The 18305-nt window shown below is 44.9% G+C and overlaps 2 protein-coding genes across 6 annotated transcripts in view; both read left to right on the forward strand.

The window, feature by feature from the left end:
* The window catches only part of smg1 (SMG1 nonsense mediated mRNA decay associated PI3K related kinase), a 49468-nt gene extending 41735 nt beyond the window's left edge, over positions 1–7733 (forward strand). For all 5 annotated transcript variants that reach the window (XM_048246381.1, XM_048246383.1, XM_048246382.1 and 2 more), the window contains exons 52-62: positions 201–357; positions 682–871; positions 1049–1521; positions 2239–2376; positions 2839–3171; positions 3733–3960; positions 4244–4455; positions 6484–6581; positions 6710–6886; positions 7112–7218; positions 7340–7733. In XM_048246381.1, coding sequence (XP_048102338.1) covers positions 201–357; positions 682–871; positions 1049–1521; positions 2239–2376; positions 2839–3171; positions 3733–3960; positions 4244–4455; positions 6484–6581; positions 6710–6886; positions 7112–7218; positions 7340–7417 — 2191 coding nt within the window. In that variant the 3' untranslated portion in view covers positions 7418–7733. The remainder of the gene's footprint in view (positions 1–200; positions 358–681; positions 872–1048; positions 1522–2238; positions 2377–2838; positions 3172–3732; positions 3961–4243; positions 4456–6483; positions 6582–6709; positions 6887–7111; positions 7219–7339) is intronic.
* A 1693-nt stretch (positions 7734–9426) lies between these two features.
* Positions 9427–18112, forward strand: arl6ip1 (ADP-ribosylation factor-like 6 interacting protein 1). The gene is made up of 6 exons (XM_048246391.1): positions 9427–9570; positions 11202–11335; positions 12211–12330; positions 13662–13779; positions 14252–14336; positions 17081–18112. The coding sequence occupies exons 1-6, from the start codon at positions 9535–9537 to the stop codon at positions 17197–17199; spliced, it is 612 nt and encodes a 203-aa protein (XP_048102348.1). The 5' UTR covers positions 9427–9534; the 3' UTR covers positions 17200–18112.
* Positions 18113–18305: the final 193 nt, after the last annotated feature.

Here is an 18305-nt window from a genome sequence, read left to right on the forward strand (position 1 = left end):
AGAGAACTTATTATGGTCTGAGTGCTGTGTTACGCTTGCCACTGGCCAGTGTGATCCCCGCCTAACCGAGACAGAAGCAGAGATGATTCATATAATTGTAGTAATCATCTTGCTGCAATTACACTTCTCCACACTTAAGAATGGCTGAGAAACTCTTATATAACTCGTGTGTGTGTGTGTGTGTGTGTGTGTGTGTGTAGGATGCTGAGGCTGCAGTACTCGGAATTGATTCAACCCCGCAGCATGGAGAGCTCTGTGCAGGACACGCCCAAGATGAGCGCAGGCCAGATGCTGCTGGTGGCCTTCGACGGCATGTTTGCCCAGCTGGAGACGGCCTTCGGGCTGCTAGTGGAGAAGGTAACGCACACGCACCTGTGTTTGCCTTTCTGGTCCAATAATAGTGGCGATAATAAGGTGCCCTTATCAGGGAGCCCACTGTCTCATTTGCTACGGTTTTCCTTACACTTCACATTCCCTACATGTCCCTTTTGCTTCTGCCAAATGTCTGACCGCTGTATTGGTCATACTAAAAGAAAATGCGGTATGAACTAATACAATTGAACACTAAATTATATAATTTTAATTTTACTTGTGCTATAGCAGACATGTTCACGTGCAGGGTGTGCATTGAGACCCGGACTCTCCTCTGACCTAGTACTCTCTCTCTCTCTCTCTCTGAAGCTGAACTCGATGGACGTGCCGGCCGCCTGGCGAAAGGTGGATGTGATCCGCGAGGCGCGGGCTGCTCAGGTGCACTTCTTTGACTGTGAGCAGAACCGGCAGGTGCTGGAGGAGATCTTCTTCCTCAAGAGGCTGCAGACCATCCGCGATTTCTTCCGCCTTTGTGGCTCCTTCTCTCAGACACTGTCTGGTAAGAGAACGGTCCTTCCTTCTCTAGAGGATGCGTTCCTACTTTGTAAGGGAAGAATGTATGAAATATTGCATATGGTACTCATATTAAGATCCTGAAGCGAATGCATCATTCTCCTATTCCATTTGCCTTTGTCTTTCTCACACACACTAATCTCCCTCCCCTCCCCCTCCTCAGGCACCTGCCCTCCTCCCACGGACGAGCCTCCTCCCTCCAACGGGCCTGTGTCCCTGGTGAAGCCTCTGTACCGCGGATCGGCCGTGGTGAGCGAGGACCAGATGACGCGTCCCATCAAGGCCTTCACGGCCGACTTTGTGCGCCAGATGCTGATCGGCCTGCCCACGCAGGCACTGGGACTGGCCCTCTGCAGTGCCATCAGCGCGCTGGGCATGGACCTCATCGCCCAGGTGGAGGCCAAGGACTTTGGTGCGGAGGGCAAGGTGTCGCTGGACGAGCTGTGCAAGAAGGCGGTAGAGCAGGGCGTGCAGGCGGGCCGTCTGACCCAGCTGCTGCTGAACCGGGCCACGGTGCTGGCCAGTTCCTTCGACTCGTCCTGGAAGAAGCTGGACCTGGTGCGCAGGCTGGAGGTCAGCATCGATGCCTGCAAGGTTAGCCTGCAGAGGTCGCAGCTGCACAACGCCATGTTCCAGGTGAGTGGAATCAAGTTGTGCCACTAACTAATACGTTCACTGTGTATTTGGAGCAGGCATACATGGAAGCAGTAATCTAATCTAAATTGCTTCCACTATTGCTTTTAAAGCCTTCCCTGTGTTTTTTGTGTGAATGTATTTGAATGATTTATTACACAACACTATGCATTTTGTCATTCCATGCTTAGAACCCTGCTTAGAACCATACATACTATTATTAAGTTGTGAAGTGTTAATGCTCATATACTGCAGGCGTTTTGGTCGACTCGACATCTGTCTGTTGGGTGTTAAACATATTCCATAAAACAGTCATATCATCATTACCACTGCACTGTTATCGTTCCTGGAATTCTTCTGAGTCAGTTATTAGTCAGTCAGCCCCTTTATGTCATTACTCCCAGTGCTTTCCAGGAGTTAGTGTTGTCAACACATCTGGTGTTAAGCTGCATCTGGTGATGGTGGTTGCCTACCCCCTCTGTTATCTTGGTATGCGAGTACTCTGCACTCCAAAAACTATCTATTCAATATCTTTGAAGACTCCAGTGCTTTGATTCTTTGAGTCCTCACCTGTGGTATGCTGCCATATTTATCGTTTTGATTTTCCATGACTTTGATCATGTATCCTACAGACCTGTGGAAAGCAGTTTCCTGAAGTTCTGAGCCTTACAGTAGGTCTCGTTGTTAGTCCTGACCGACTGGTTTGTGTGTTTGTTACAGTGGCAGCATGAAGACGTGTTGGGAACGCGCAGCCAGCCCTTGACCGTGAGCCCCCCTCCCCGCTCCATCATCCTCAGCAACATGAAGAAGAAGCTGTACAAGCTCAGTCAGGACGAGGCGGCCATCGCCAGCGTTCAGGTCTGTACTATTCTGCTGATGGATTGTGTGCATCTGGCTGGAGAATGAAGACTTGGAATCCGATGGTCCGTGGTTTAGATGCATTCCTCACTTCTTATTCCAAAAAAAGCTCGTCACATCAACTCCTGCCCAGGAACTGGGTAGACCAATAGAGCAATAGGTAAATGACTAGACTCCCGAGCTGTTCCGAGAGAAGCTGCCGTTGGCAAGAACGCTGCTGTCTCAAACTGCAAATTGAACGTCCTGTGTCCTCGCGTTCTCCAGAGTCTGAACTCACGATCTTAACTTTTCAAGTTCGAACTTTCAAGAACGGGAGACCGTTCTTTAGCGTACTTTGTATTGAGAAAAGCCCCAGATGTAGTTCACCCCTTGAAATATAATCTCATTTGGTCATACACTGTACAATTGTCCCTGTAAAATGAACACAACGTAAACCGCTCTATCTGTTCCTGTGCCATGCAGGAGAAGCTAGCTGCACTAGAGGGCAGCATCGAGCAACGTCTGAAGTGGGCCGGCGGTGCCAACCCGGCGCTGGCGCCCGTGCTGCAGGACTTTGAGGTGACCATCGGCGAGCGGCGTGCCCTGGTGCTGAAGGAGAGCCAGCGCAGCAGCCAGGTCACCTTCCTGTGCAGCACCATCCTGAACTTCGAGGGCCTGCGCACGCGCACCCCCGAGGCGCTCAGCATGGACGCCGCGCTCTTCGAGCTGCTCAAGCGCTGCCAGGCCACCTGCACCTACGCCGCCCAGTTCAGCTCCTCTGTCTCCCCGCTCGAGCTGCAGCTGCTGCAGAGGCTGGTCAGTCACACAGCTCATTCAACGACTCATGGCATTCACAATATGTCAAAAAAAATCTTTCTGAAAAGTCCTTGGTTTGCAATAGTATTAGTTGCTTAATTTCTTCTCCGTCTGCAGTGATGGGATCAGAGGGATCACTAACTATTCATAAAGATAAAGAAAAATTAAAAGGATTTAATCTAGAGTGAGCATGAGCGTGGGTTCAATATTATTAGCTGTGTTCATAATTTATCTAAGTACTAGGAGTCATTGCCCTAGGTTGTATCTTGAAAATCTGCTGTGTAATCCCAGTTTAATAGAACTTGACAAATTAATTTTTCAGACTTGCCTGTCAAGACACATGAAGTATTTTCATTGAACTGGTTGTTGGTTTCATTGGTTGTTGTTATAACCAGAAAAGCTTAGTATCCTTGTAGAGTGATGAGATATACTTGTTGGTCAGGTTTTTCTTGAATGATTGTGTAATTCCTTGAGTCATGGGATTTTTCCATGTGGCGTTTCCCATTGCTCTTACTAATCCAGTTAACTAACCAACGATGGCTTTGTGTCTGCTGTCTGCAGAGCCCCACCCTGGATCTGTCCATCGGCAGTGCTGACTGGCTTGCGTACGCCCAGAAGCAGCTGTCTCAGGAGCTGGCCAGTCAGAGGGCCGTGCAGGAGGAGCGAGATCAGCAATTGGACGTGGTCACGGAGACACTTCAGATGCTGGTCGACACCATTAAGGGCATCCTGTCCAATCACAACCGCCAGCTGGCTGATGTCAAACACCTGCTTCGTGCCATGGCAAAGGTAGAGCACGGGGCTCAGGGTCAGATATCACCGAATCACTTGAATTGTAACGCATAGGCAGCAGCCTTCGCTTAGAATAGTGATGAGATGCCCTCTTTGTTTTGTTTGTCCCTGTCTCTGTAACAGCGTTTCTCATAAGTGCTATTCAAGAAGTGAAATCATTTAAATTATAGATTTCCAACACAAAATTGTTCTCCAATGCTTTTGGGAAATGCAGTCAAAGTTAGGGCTGGAGCTACTCCAGACTTCAGATGCTCATTGCTGGCATCTTTGTCTTTGTCAGGACGAGGAGAACGCGCTGGCAGAGGGAGATGAAGTGGTGTACGAGGGCAGCGTGAGGCAGTTCCTGACTGAGTACAAGGCGTGGCAGGACAACCTGCAGATCGTGCTGTTCACGGTGGTGCAGGCCATGGGCCAGCCGCGCAACCAGGAGCAGGGGGACCTTCTGCAGGAGATCCCTGCCACACTCAAGGAGCTCAAAGTGCAGAGCCAGAGGTGGGTGTACACACACACACACACACACAATCCACTTCTGCAAACAGCACAGCACTGAGCTCTGTTACCTCATCTTTCCTGATGCCCTCTGACCTGCGTACAAGATGCATATGGATGTGACCTATAAAGATGATGCTTTAAAATGATTGCTGGAGTGATTGTGAATCAGTGATGTGCAGTCACAGTCATGCTGATGTCATCACCTCGCCTGTGTGTAGAGTTATAGCAATATGTATTTTGGGGTCCTTACTATTAACGTTTTTCATGTGACGTATTCTAGGTTCTATAGCTTTGTTTACATCCAGCTGGTAGGCAAGGGACAAGTTGAACCCATTGAACATCGTTGTCTGCAGCTGCCTCTCAGTAGGCTACATCTCTGTATTTCAGCAATGTCAACATTTCAGGCATCAGTAAAGGTGATGATGAAACGTTATCCCATTGTTCAATATTTGATAGCCTGTCACAGGAACGTTGTTTCGCTAAAATCGCCCTGATTTGGTGCATTGATCTGTATCGGAGAACCTGCATGTAGCCTAATGGTAGCCTAACTTTTTTCTCTGTTCAAAACTTCGGTTTACACGAAGACGATAGCCTTTCTTAGAAGCTGTGAAATTTGACCAGAAAGGAACATGTCTTCCTTCTGAAAGCTGACACAAAATCAAACAATATTTGATAATTTAACTTCAACTGAACAGCGACAGGTTTTGGTAGGCAGTAGACTCAGCAGACTTTAAAATGGTAGCCTAGAAGCTACTGTTATAGCCAGCGTCAGTCAGCATCATAACATTAATGGCATTAGTCATGAATCCTGTAACATATTATATCATATAACAGCGATGGCTTATTCCAAGGCGATCTGCATGGATATATAACCACCCAGAAAAAACTCAGAATGTGAGTGATAAAGTTCATTAATTGTGTGAAACTTTTTATTGGTTATCCATTGCAGCATCGCCTATATTAGGCTGTTATGCTAGCTCAGCCTTTAAATATGTTGTTATTTTGGTCATGTGGACTTGATTAAACGGGTAAAGATAATTCATAAACTGCTTATTTCTTACATGACTGAAGCAGTAGCCTAGGTTCAACAGTGGTGTTTGAGGTTGCTGTGTTAAGTTGTTGTGTGTGATCGCTAAACTATTAGGATCAAATCAGTTTATTTTGACATACGGGAGTTAGCCTAAGTGACCTGTAACGTTAGCCTATAGCACAAAAGCCTATTCTGTTTTCATTTATTAGCATTTGTTGTGATTATATAATCAAATGACACACATGATAACTTGAAATAGAAGGACAGAAGATAGGTGATTGATGTCCACAAGCACGAATTTCCGCGAGACAAATTAGAACAAACTGTTCGGAAAAATAATCTTGCCATGTTTAAAATGCTGCACTTTTTCCCTTCATAGCCTGTCTCTGGCAATTCATTTTTGGATGACTGTAGATAGTTGTATTTTAGCCTACGTCTTCGTAGACAGTAGGCTACACCATTAGGCTATCTTGAGAATAAAAGACTTCACAGCTGCTAACGATCATCCTCCACAACCACGAGGATAGGTAGGCTAAACGGTCGTTCGTCGCCTTTTTGCTTCTTATTGTAAAACCAACTGTTAGGGCCTACATAAGTGGTCGGCATCCCGGTCAATATTTGATATTAAAATTTCAATTTTGAAGCTATTTGTAACTATGTGTAGCCTATGCAACCCGACTGTTGTAGGCTTGCCTACCACGCTCTGCAGTGCCTTGCCTACCATTCTTGCCTACCACTCTAGTTGTAAACAAACGGTCACATGACATTATGACGTAGGTGCAAAACCTTAATACCATAATGTTGTGCTACAGTTCTGGCAATCAGATAAGTTTGACAAAAAAAAAAAAAAAAAAAAAAGATTCAACATTGATTCTTAATTTGACCAAATGTTAGTGCATGTAATATTTACATTGTCTTGCATTTCTATGCTGCTGTGAGCTACAGTGCACACTCTTGAGTGACCTTTAGTCCAACACATGATATTTTCTGTGGTTTAGCATCTACAATGGGTTGGTTGGGTTTGCCTCTCCTCTGGTGACTGATAGAAGTGACTGCCCGAGCCCCACTTCCAATGCCCAGACCAGCTTTGCTGCAGGTTGGTGCCCTGATTTCTAACTTCTCTCTTGGATCTGTGATGCCAACTACTCGGTGGTGTATTGTGTGTTATATTTGCATTTGTTTCTGTGGATGATGGCGGTTAATGTGCCCCTTCTGCTCCCACAGCAGTGCGCTGCAGCGGTGTGAAGACGCAGCCAGACGGAATGTCCCAGAATGCTCGGAAGGCCCTCCCCCGTAACCTGGGCACCCCTGCCGACACGCCGCCCAGCACCCTCCTCATCACCAGCAAAGGCCTCGCACCCAGCCCCAAGCGAGCTGTTCGCGACCCCAAGACGGGCAAAGGTAAAGCGGGGAACCCCTTGTGCTTGTGCCGGGGTATCTGTAGCTGTGTGTGACATCTTCACACTCTCAGTATACTGTATATAGTGAATAACCTTTGTGTAGTTATTCCTTACATAGTGCACAATGTAGTGAAATAGTGGAGATTTCAAACATAGCCTGGCTGTGGTACAACACGGTCACTGGATATTGATTGGTGTTAACTTTGTGTGTACGTGTGCCCTATAGCTGTGCAGGAGAGGAACTCTTATGCTGTCAGTGTGTGGAAGAGAGTGAAGGCCAAATTGGAGGGTAGAGATGTTGACCCCAATAGGAGGATGAGTGTGACCGAACAGGTAAGAGGCAACCTGCACCTGTTGGACCCAGATTTTGGAAAATGTTTGTCATTTGTCACACATTCCTGTGCTCCTATGTGTTCATGAGTTGTTCGATGCTGATGTCTATCCTGTTCACCAGGTGGACTACGTCATCAAAGAGGCTACGCATGTGGACAACTTGGCCCAGCTGTACGAAGGGTGGACCGCCTGGGTGTGAACGGGGACGCCAAGCAGATCACTTTGGTCCAGCGAGGAAAGAAGAGTACAAATCCACCAGAGTCCACGGGGTCTGGGGCCACAGAGCCACAGTGCACCATGCGGGGGAAAACAGGGGGAGGGGTGGGTGTGGAGACCCTCCCAAGGGGCCCCATCATGGGGAAACCCCCACCCCCTCAAGCCCTCCAGTAGCACACAGCTCAGCTGCACCCTGGCGATTCAGCACACTACCACGACAAGGGTCTGCTCCCCTCCCGTCTCCTCCAGGTGTATCAGGAGCTCATCGGGACGGGGGGAGGGAAGGGGGAATTGGTAAAAGGGGGCTGCTATGGTTATGGTGGCCAGCTTGGAACTACCCCCTCTCGCCCCCTGCAACCAAAAAACAAACAAACAAACAAAAAATTAATAAAACAAAAAAGGAGGACAAAATGAAAACAAATCAACTCATCAAAGCAAAAATAAATGGAAATTGAAAGGGGTTTGCTACAGGGAATTGGCAGGGGGGTAATGGGAATCGCTCAACACCCCCTGTCCTCCTCAGAGCCTAGTCCTGGCGGGTGTTAAACCCCTCAGGTCTGTGGACTACATTAATGAAGATGAGAGAGGGGAAGAGTTGTATTCCTCCAGAGCCTTACTGAAGAGCCTGTCCTTGGCTTCTTTGAGTCGTGCAGCGATTTTCTTTTTTTTCCCAGTCCAGCGATGGTCAGGCGTTGATGTGTCAGCGAGCAGGAGTGAAGACGGAGAGCGGTTGATTTAAGGGGCATCGGGAAGCCAAGCAACACCACTCAACTCCAGTAGGCCTGAAGTTCACCTGAAAGTACAAAAGATTCCCTTAGCTTTGACTGCTTCATTATTTTTTTTTTCTCCTCTCGAACGTTTCCTGAAATACACAAATAAACCTTTTTTTGTTTTACCCAACACTTCTTAAATGTATCTCACAATTTTCACTATTAAAAAATTACAAACGTGGAGATGGGGGATTGCAGAAAAAAAATACTATCATGTGTTTATTGAAATTTGAAGTTTGAAGAAATGTACAATGCTTCAAGTTTAAAAAGATCCACTTGTCTGTTTTCTTCAATTGATTCTGAATGAGCTAGTGAGAGAAGTGTTGCAGGATGCTGAGGCCAAGAAGACTGAAGAATCTGAGGATGTGTGTAAAAATGTGTTTACTTATTAATATGCATCTCTAGTATTTGTTGTGTGTAGTGGCTAGATACTTTCTCCCTGTCCTTTCTTTCCATTTGATAAATGGCAGACCGTTTGGTTGTGCCAATAGAAATGTGTCTTCCTGGATGCAACTTTTCCTGTTAAGCTTGCTTTTTATTAACCTTGACTTAGTTTTACATTTTTTAGTGGGAGAAAAGAGTAAACAAGTAGTGATGTGTGGTGATGGTATAAAATGTTGATTCTTAAAGATTTTATTCCGTTTTTGTTTGCCAAATAAACATGACTCTAAACATATTTGTTGTATTTTGTCATTCGAGTAGTACTTTTACTAGTGACATTTAGTGATGAGGAAATGATTCATTCAAGTCTAGGCAGTTCATATCAGAAATTTCCCCACCCCAGAATATATAACTTTTTTTAAAGACAATCAGTTGTGTGTATGATGTACATAGATGATTGCATAGATTTTGGATTTTTTTGCAGTCTTGCAAAGACATTTTTTTTATTGGCTATATAGATATTGTTTTGAAAGGGTTATTTTATGAAAGACTTGCTTAGATAAGCCTACATTTTGGAATGTATAATTCACACCCCACAGCAGACATAAATTGTGTAGCCTATATAATTTAACATAGCTCGGCCTACCAGAGACAAGGTGATATGCAAATGAATGAGAAATAACGTTTATTTTTCAGTAATATCTATACAATATGTGTGGTGTAGTAGGTTATTTTAATGTTAACCAACATCACAATTGTGCCTCAACTACACTTCCCATAGAGCATTGCGCTTTGTCTGGTGTCCTGTTTGGCATGAAAACATCCTGCTTTTAACGGTCAATTGCTTTTCGAATTGACGGAGCAGAGTGGTGGGAGCTGTGTGCAGTGACAGTGCAACTGACGTGGACAGGATTTGCATTGAAGACATTGGGCCACATAGGTGTACGCTATGGCAGAAGGCGACAACAAAAGTGCAAATCTTCTTGTAAGTAACGTTACTTTGTATAATTGAAAGCTAACGGTATTCAACGTTATAATTGCAAGTGTGTATTTGCGCGACGTTAGCTAACCGAACAGCGTTTAACTCATCTTAACGTCTTTAACGTTATGTTGAAGTTTATTTTCGTAATATATTTTCCTTATACAATTGTGTATTCATGGCTGTGTGTTGGTACGTGTTAATATTATGAGTAGACTACCCTAATATTAACGTAATGTTGTGCCATTAAGTTAGCACTCTAACGTTAACCTTGTTTACCATCGCTAACGTTAGCTGGCTAACGTTAGCTAGCCAACTTTTATCGAAAGACAATCCGTTTACTAGCTATTCCAGGTAGGTTAAGTTAGCCTACTTAACGCCGAGCTAGTTAACGTTATGGCCCAGGCGTTTCTTTGACTGGAGGACCACTTGCCGTGCAATTAATAACGCTAACGTTACTAGCTAGCCATTATCGAACAATACCGTTGGGTGGTTTGCTGTAGAAATGTGCCATGCACGCCAACCACGGTAATCTACATAATTAGCTAGATAACGACAGATGACGTTTATTAGCTAAACAATGTGATTAATATCTATAGTGCCATGTTGAAATGGCTCAGGACGCTTACTTATCTTATTACAACTTAGTCTGTTTAGCTTGCTAGTTTAATTCACCTAACGTTACTGCGAGACGGCCATCTACGTCGAAATAAAAATGCTAAGGCCTCCCATTTTATTAGTGTGGTGTTCGCTAGCATTAAATAGCTAACTTGACAAGTCGTCGCTATCATCGTTAGCGGCTCTTGAGAAGACCGACCTCAGACACATGTAACTCACGTAGTTTCATTAGCTAGTTTGACTAATGATAGCCTGGCGTTTGTCAGTTGAGTACAGTGGATCGGTGTCCTTTTTGTTTAATTAACTGGTTAGCTCTGCCCAGGGTAGCTTTGTCTTGGTATTTGACCTCTGAAATGCCAAACTGTTGACATCTCATTTGTTAGTAGGCAGTCCAAATGTCTGCTATTCTAGAGTTATTGATATGTCATAAGTGGTAAAGCCGTCTTAGAGTATAACGTTATTTTGTGCAAAAGCTAGACATGTGGCCAAGGTTTTTTTGTTAATACAATGATTCATTGTTTCTCAGAACTGTTACACAACCGAACTTATATAGGGTATCTAGCTATATAATCCACGAATGTTTTCCTTTGGAGACTTTGGCGTCAGGGTTCTCTTTGCCTTATAAACAATTTTCTTCACTAAATGTATGCAATTGAATTATGTCCATCACGTGTTAAAGTGTGTGTGTATTGTGGTTCTTTATTTCCTTTAATGTGTCTGAATGTGGCACATTTGAAACCCACGTATCTGCGCTGAAGTTAAACTATGCACTGCACGGAAACCACCATCCTCTTTGCACAGGAAACCCTATCTGTGTTTTTAATAGGAGGCATGATAATGTTGCTCAGGCGACCTCAAGAAAGTGAGCTCTGCAATTATAGCACTACTATCAAAGCCAAAGAGAAACATCCTAAACAAAACAATTTAAACATAAATGACTCACTCTCAGAAAAAGGCCAAGAAATGAGTGCTCATTTAAAATGTGTTAAAGTGTTTGTGTACATCCTCTGACCTTACAGGCTCAGGAGACTGCTCAGCTTGAAGAGCAGTTGCAGGGATGGGGGGAGGTGATCTTGGCAGGGGACCAGGTCCTGCGCTGGGAGAAGCCATGGTTCCCTGGAGTTCTGATCGGTGTCACCACTGTCATCTTCACGTGAGTTCACACACAGTCCTGCATAGGTGCACTGTCACTTCTGGCAATGTTGAAGAGGTTTGATATTAGCTTTTTAAAATGTGGATACCTACCAGCCATTGAGAGAAAAATGATAAAATTAATCAGCCATTCAATATTAAATCATTATTTTGTGTCTGATGGGTGTCCCCATTGTCCTCTTCATGCGAGTTCATAGGTACACACTTTTGACGCTGCTAAAAAGCATTATCAGGGCGTTGACTCATGATCCCAGTAAGACGCCTACAGCTCAAAGGGCTTTTGAAGTGACAACCAGGAGTCTTCCCTGTACTCATACATGATGTCACATGTCTTGACCTTTCACCTAGACTGTTAGGAAAGCCATCAGCATTCAGAGGCCGAGTTGGCAGAATTCAGTGCAAGTGTGACATGTATTGAACGCTCCCTCTGTCTATGCTGATGGCTTTCAGTGTGGTCTTGCTCTTTCAGATAATTCATCAGGTTACATTAGTCAGATGCCTCCAAGGCAACTCCTAGAGTTAGAAATTGCTATATGTAGTCAATGTAAAGATCTGAGTTCTTGAGAGAATACCTCCCTTATCAAGATGTGCTATGGACAAAGGGTGGCGTTGGGTTCATTTAAAGCTGCTACTTGGCTGTGAGGGCTATAGATCAGGTTTTCATTTTCCTTTGGTCAACTTTGTCTTCATCTATTATGCATTGAGGTACAGCACAAATTCTGTAGTCAGACATAGCACACGTACGCACACACACACTCCTGTAGCTTTATGGTTTGGATCACTTAATCATGCTTCTTGATGTGTCCTGGCTTCACCTCTGGTGTGAGCTTCATCTTATATGGGCTTGATGTCCCCTCTCTTCTCTCCCACTGGCAGGCTGATCTACTACTTGGACCCCTCTGTGCTGACCGGACTGTCCTGCACAGTGATGATCATGTGCCTGGCGGACTATCTGGTGCCCACACTTGCTCCAAGAGTCTTCGGCTCCAACAAGTGGTGAGTGGTCTTGCAGTGAGGGAGAGATCACACATCAATCAGGTGCAGAAATACCTGCAGATACATTTGAGGAGACTCGAAACATGGCTAAAATGTGCAGAATGTCAGGTGCATGGTTTCACTTCTTTGAGTGTGGTGTTCTAAAGATGTATAGAAACAACGGTCTAACCTTTAACCGAGTGAACGGCAAAGCATGTCTTTTTTTTTAGTATATATTTTTTGGCCTTTTATGCCTTTAATTTACAGGACAGTAGAGAATGACAGGAAGCCAGTGGGAGAGAGAGTCAGGGTGGGATCCGGAAAGGACCACGGGGCGGGAATCGAACCCGGGTCGCCGGCGTATGGTGCAGGTGCCCCAGCCAGCCGCGCCACGGCTGGGGCCGGCAAAGCATGTCTGAACAAATATTTCCTCATCTGGCCAGAAACGGGATCAGACAAATGTGACCAGTTACCAGACCAGTTTGAAAACTGCCTTTTTGATCTAGACACCCCCACCCCACCCTGTTGAGCCAAACCCCCACCCTTGTGTCTCCCCATGCAGTTCAGCTGACCTGGTCAGCCCTGTGGTCACTTCAGTTCCATTTCCCCCTCTGTCTCTATGGCCCACCCTGCTGCTAGAGCACCAGGCTGTATTGGGTGACAGACAGCAGTTGGTACTGTGTGTCTGGTGTCAGGGCTCAGCCCAGCCTCACACCCTGACTCGGCAGCAATGCGTTCAGCAGTGCTGGTCGTCCCCCTCCCCCATAGCCGCACAGCAGCAAGACTGAACAAGGTCTCTGAGCTGCCCACTCATGAGAAGGACCCGCTCAGCTTATTTTAGAGCATGGCAGAATTATTTTTTTTCCCTTGAGCCGTGTGTGGCTGGGGTTGCATTTAGTGTCCTTTTATTAGAAGTGGTGCCTAAGCACAGTCCCACCCCCACCCTATCAGGGCTCTCAGCTAGCAGGCCCTAGCCTGTGGGCATTAGGCTTATCAAGCCAGTTAACATGGGTGACTAGTTACTGGTGTACTGTGTTTTGTTCAGGAGGACCCAAGCTTGTACATCATGAGATTATGCCTTTGTTTATGAATATCCCATATTACAGCAGTACAAAAGTTATCAGTTTTAAGTGCACTGCTTGCCAAATTTGATATGTTGATTAGTTGTATGATCAATTTGTATGCATAACATATGTGTAGTTACTTGTACCTACAACAAGCAATTCATTAGTGTCTCTCTTGACGTCTAGCATGTAAGTTTGCGCTGAGGTTGTAGTTCTTGTCTCTGCTTGTGTAATCAATATGTGGCCTTAAGTACTGAATGAAGTGTCTGTGTTCTCATGTGTCCCCAGGACGACGGAGCAGCAACAGCGCTTCCACGAGATCTGCAGCAACCTGGTGAAGACGCAGCGTCGTGTCCTTGGCTGGTGGAAGCGCCTCTTTGCCCTCAAGGAAGAAAAGCCCAAGATGGTAGCCAGACGTCTGCTCCTGCACAAACGTCTCCATTCATATGCCTAGTCTCAATCAACCCATCAGATTTCATTTTGATGCCCTTTTAGTTTATTGAGTGGTTGACATTTGATGAGCCTTCTGTAGATCGGTCCTTAGTGCTGGTGCCAACCTCTTTCCCTTTCTATTCATTAGTGTGTAAATGAGCAGAATGACTTTCATTTCGCCCTAATTCCCTCCAGTATTCAAATAATGATAATGACCATTTCGCATACAATTTAATTTTCGAGACAAATCGGCCCCAATTTGTGTAATGAGATTTTCCCTTTCCCCCCTCAGTTGTGCAAGTAGTCAGCTGATGAGGCTTACGTGCAAGAACCCACTGCGGGAATAGGGCTGTGATTCACATGATGGAATCCCTGTGTTCCTCAAAGTGGTTCCTGTTTTGTTTTTACTGTGATGTAACGTTCATCTGTTTGTCTTCCCTCTCTAGTACTTCCTGTCTGTCATTAGTAGCCTGGTGGCAGTGGCCTGGATCGGACAGCAAGTCCACAACCTTTTCCTCACTTATCTGATCGGTGAGTTAGAGTTGTGTGTGTGTGTTCTGATTATTTGCTGCATGTGAATGTTTGACAGACCAATATGTCATGCAGATGAAGCTGCATATTTGAGTTATAATGCTTGTTTGTTAAACGTCGACCTTGCATTACTTTTTCCTATCGCTCTCTCCCCGTAAGCCGGAAAAAAATGAAAGCTAATGGCATTCTTGGAATAGTTGTTCCTTCTCCCTCCTCTGTGAAAAGCCATTGGTTTCTCTGGGCCTATGACTGATGCCGAGCACATTTTCTAAACCCATGGTCAGACGGAATGTGTTTAGCAAATCTTGTCGTTTGGCTCAGGCACACACGGAGTCGTATGAAACAATGTGCCTAGTCCTGCTACTGCAAGTAACAGGTTTGGGTGTTTCTGTGTGGGGACTGGCGAGAGATAGAGGTGTTGACCTTAACTTCCTGGGCTGGTCTTCGCTGGAACTACCAATAGTGTTGATGCTGTCAAGTAAAGGAAATGGGCAGAAAAAAACCGGGTCACTCTAATGAGGACATGAAAGGAGGTCACTGTTAAGAGTCCAAAAATACAGCACTCTTGTCTCATTGGAGCTCCAGTGGGAGATATCAGCACCTCTGTTGGATATGTTGGTGTGACTGTGTGCACAAAGTATATTTGAAACCTTGTCCGCAAGCATTCATAAGTGTGTACACTGTGTTGGCTTGACGTTACAACACCACAACCAACTATGCAAACTGTGTTTGATTTTGTGTGCTGGCTGGGCTATGCAGGAGGGAGAGATGCCAAAGAAGGGACTGCCGTCTCTGAAATAACCAAATGTTAAACGTGTTTAAAAAGCTAAACGTGTATCTCTGAAGCTCGGCCATGGTTCAGACTATTATTATTTTCGTAATGGTAAACTGCAAAACCGTGCTGATGTGTTGCTTACCATGGTAAGAAATAATCCATACCACCACAGCCCTGTAATTGATTGTTCCCTGTGATGGGACACCGGCAAGAAAAAACCTCACGTGTACACACAGAGGTGTAACCGGCTAAATGTGCTGTAGTGCATATGCCAGACCAGTCGATGGCGCCGCTGTGCAGAATCTTCACGATAATTTCATGTGAATCGCGTAGAAGAAAACATTGAAACAGTTTGATAAGCCAGAGAATGTCTAATAAGGGCTCTGGTTAAGCAGTCGCATGAAATAAGGACACTACAGACAATTCGGTTTTCAATTCAACTGTTAAACTAATAAAGTTAATTTTCAAGGTATGTGACTATGCTATGTGAAATTTCAAATGCTTAGCCTACGCATTGCATTAGGTCTGAGCACCACTAGAGAAAACACTAAGTTAAGCTAACGTGTGCTTCTAACTTAGCCACTAAAGGCTAATAGGCTACATTGTGGACATAAATCATGACCGGGGAAAGAAAAACATTTTAATATGATAAATAAATGGTTTGGTTTGTTTTGACAAGCAGCATGTCAGGTCGAGTGCCGTGGCTAATGTTGAGAGGTGGGGCTATGTCGTCATAAAGTTGCCGGCTTCGCACCTACAGGCGTCTACACGGCGAAAGTTAGCTGGCGGTTTTAAAAGTTCCCACTTCGGAAGCCGGTTTGAAAAGCTATCGGTTTCAGTCTCCTAAACTGCCGGCGTCGTGTACACGCAAGGCGTAACCGTTAACAAAACCTCACCGGTTTCACAAAAACCGGCGTCGTGTAAACGGCACCTTAATCCGTTAACCAATGTGTCAAACTGACCAACAAGCCACTGATCTCATAGACAAATTAAAGTTTTGTTTGTCAGTATCAGGGTCTGAAAGAATTCGCTTCTGGTTGAACTTTCTGTCCCTTTTAAGAGGAAAGGTTGGAGCTTATCAAGATTTAATTTACTCTTAAAGTGTAAACAAGGTGTAAGATGATCCTCTGTGGCATTGCATGAGATGGCCACTTGTTTTGAAAATGTCTTGGGTAAAAACAAGGACTGCATTTAACCACAGATGCCAAAACTACATGGGGTAAATCTAATGGGTCCCCATGTAGTTTGGCATGGTTCTGCTACAAGAAAACAGAGAGCCCGTAGGAGAGGCTGAAATTGGACCGGTGAAAGTGGCTCTTAAACTGTCCTTAAAGGGTTTAACTGCAGCTCTTACGGCTCCTACACACAGCTGCGTGCGTTGCGTTGCTGGAGACGCATCCCATTCACTTTACATGGGCTCACGTCATCCGTTGCCAAACTGATTTGTGGGTCCGTTGCGTCGCGTTTCTCCCGCCGCTCGCGTTGAGAAGTTCAGCTGTTGCTGCACCGACAGACGACACCGGCCAATCGACTGACGGCACCAACCAATCAAATTACGGTTATACTTAGTCATTTGCATAGCTACCGTTGGGAACACCCACTGGCATGCGTTGACTGAACGCAATTGTGTGTAGGAGCCGTTGTGAAGCCAGTAGAGAGAAGCGCTTCAGGGCATGCCACTTGTTTCTCAGCCATGTCTCGGCAGTAATACTTAATCAGATTTTCTCCTGCAGGCAGTCACTCAGTCTGACCTTTACATACCTATAATACAATCAATCACACCTGTGTGCCTCTCTCATACACACCTCTTCTCTTGCCACACAGCTTAACTCTCCTTGCCTTAATTTTACGATTGCGTGCATTGGTTTGACTGTTTATGCTCTGGTGAGGTTTCTTGAAAAGTAACAAAGACTGCACATATGTCCTTCTGAAATGACCCGTGTGAAATGTGTATTCTGTCTCTTCCTAGTGAGTTTCCTGTTGCTCCTGCCTGGTCTCAACCAGCATGGAATCATCTCCAAGTACGCCGGCATGGCTAAGAGGGAGATCAACAAACTGCTGAAACAAAAGGAGAAGAAGAATGAGTAATGAAAGTTGACAGTGCCAGAGGAAAGAGTTTCTGAAAGTTGAAGCTGAATAAGCGACGCCGCGCTCCCCCAACCTACGTATCCGCTCAGATTAAGACCAATTCGAAAGCTCTCTACCAGAGCCTGGCTGCATCCACAGTCCGGCTCTAGTCTTCTGGTGGGTTGTGCTGACTGAGGATTTGCACATGCATGCAGCCATCACATTGGGTTTCTGTTTGCTGCCTGCTGTCCCACCCCTAAATAGTTCAGATCACGTCTTGTGTTAGGCACAATTATTTGGTTTTACAATATTGGTCTTTTTGAAATCTGTGAATTTTATCCTTTTTGTTTTCTTTTTCGTCATGCTTTTTTTTTTTGTTTGTTTTTTTTCAAAGCCATTCCCATTTCTTAAAGCATGGAAGGCAACTACCTAGAGCAGTATAGAACCTTGAACAGAATATGCCTAGATGACCCTTTAAAAAGACTTGCTTTTTTTTTAAAACCATGGACGGTAGCCTTCGCTTCGTCTTCTGGATGGCTATGAAACAGATCTTCTGTCTACCTAGTAAGGTTGACTGCAATAGTTGCCTGTTATCATTTTTCTTTTTCTTTTTTTAATAATTGCACTGAAAACTAGATGAAACTGGAGTTTAAAGCTGTCCATGTGTGGTGTGGGTGGTGTGTTTGAGTTCACTGCTGTACTGTTCACTGTTTGGGTCTCGCCTGGGATCCCAATGAAGCTTCTGCAATGCTCACTCGTTCAGGTCACCAATGTAAATATGTTACCTGTTACCTTTTGTCTCCTATGTCTTATCTATGTTTTACCTCATTCAAATTTTCATCTTTCCTTTCTCTCTCTCTCCTCTCCTTTATTTATCTTTTATTTTCTTTTTGAGGACTATGAAATTAATAAAGTCTGGTTTAAGAATGGAGAACTAGAGTTTGATTTATTTGTGTACACTATCCTAGCATACAGTGTAATCGGTGTTACCTAGGCCTTTTGGCAAATTCTGGGAACATTCTGTAAAACTGGCAATCATATTACACACACTGATTGAATCATTTTGACAAAAGAACTGACTCCATACAAACACATGACTGATTAATCACCCAGCACATACTGGCACA

This window comes from Alosa alosa, chromosome 6, assembly GCF_017589495.1.
Source record: "Alosa alosa isolate M-15738 ecotype Scorff River chromosome 6, AALO_Geno_1.1, whole genome shotgun sequence".
Taxonomy (NCBI): domain Eukaryota; kingdom Metazoa; phylum Chordata; class Actinopteri; order Clupeiformes; family Clupeidae; genus Alosa; species Alosa alosa.

Coding starts and splice junctions, on each gene's coding strand:
- arl6ip1 (XM_048246391.1), top strand. CDS start 9,535: ATGGCAGAAGGCGACAACAAAAGTGCAAATCTTCTT. Junction 9,571..11,201: donor ACAAAAGTGCAAATCTTCTT/GTAAGTAACGTT, acceptor CTGACCTTACAG/GCTCAGGAGACTGCTCAGCT. Junction 13,780..14,251: donor AGGAAGAAAAGCCCAAGATG/GTAGCCAGACGT, acceptor TTCCCTCTCTAG/TACTTCCTGTCTGTCATTAG.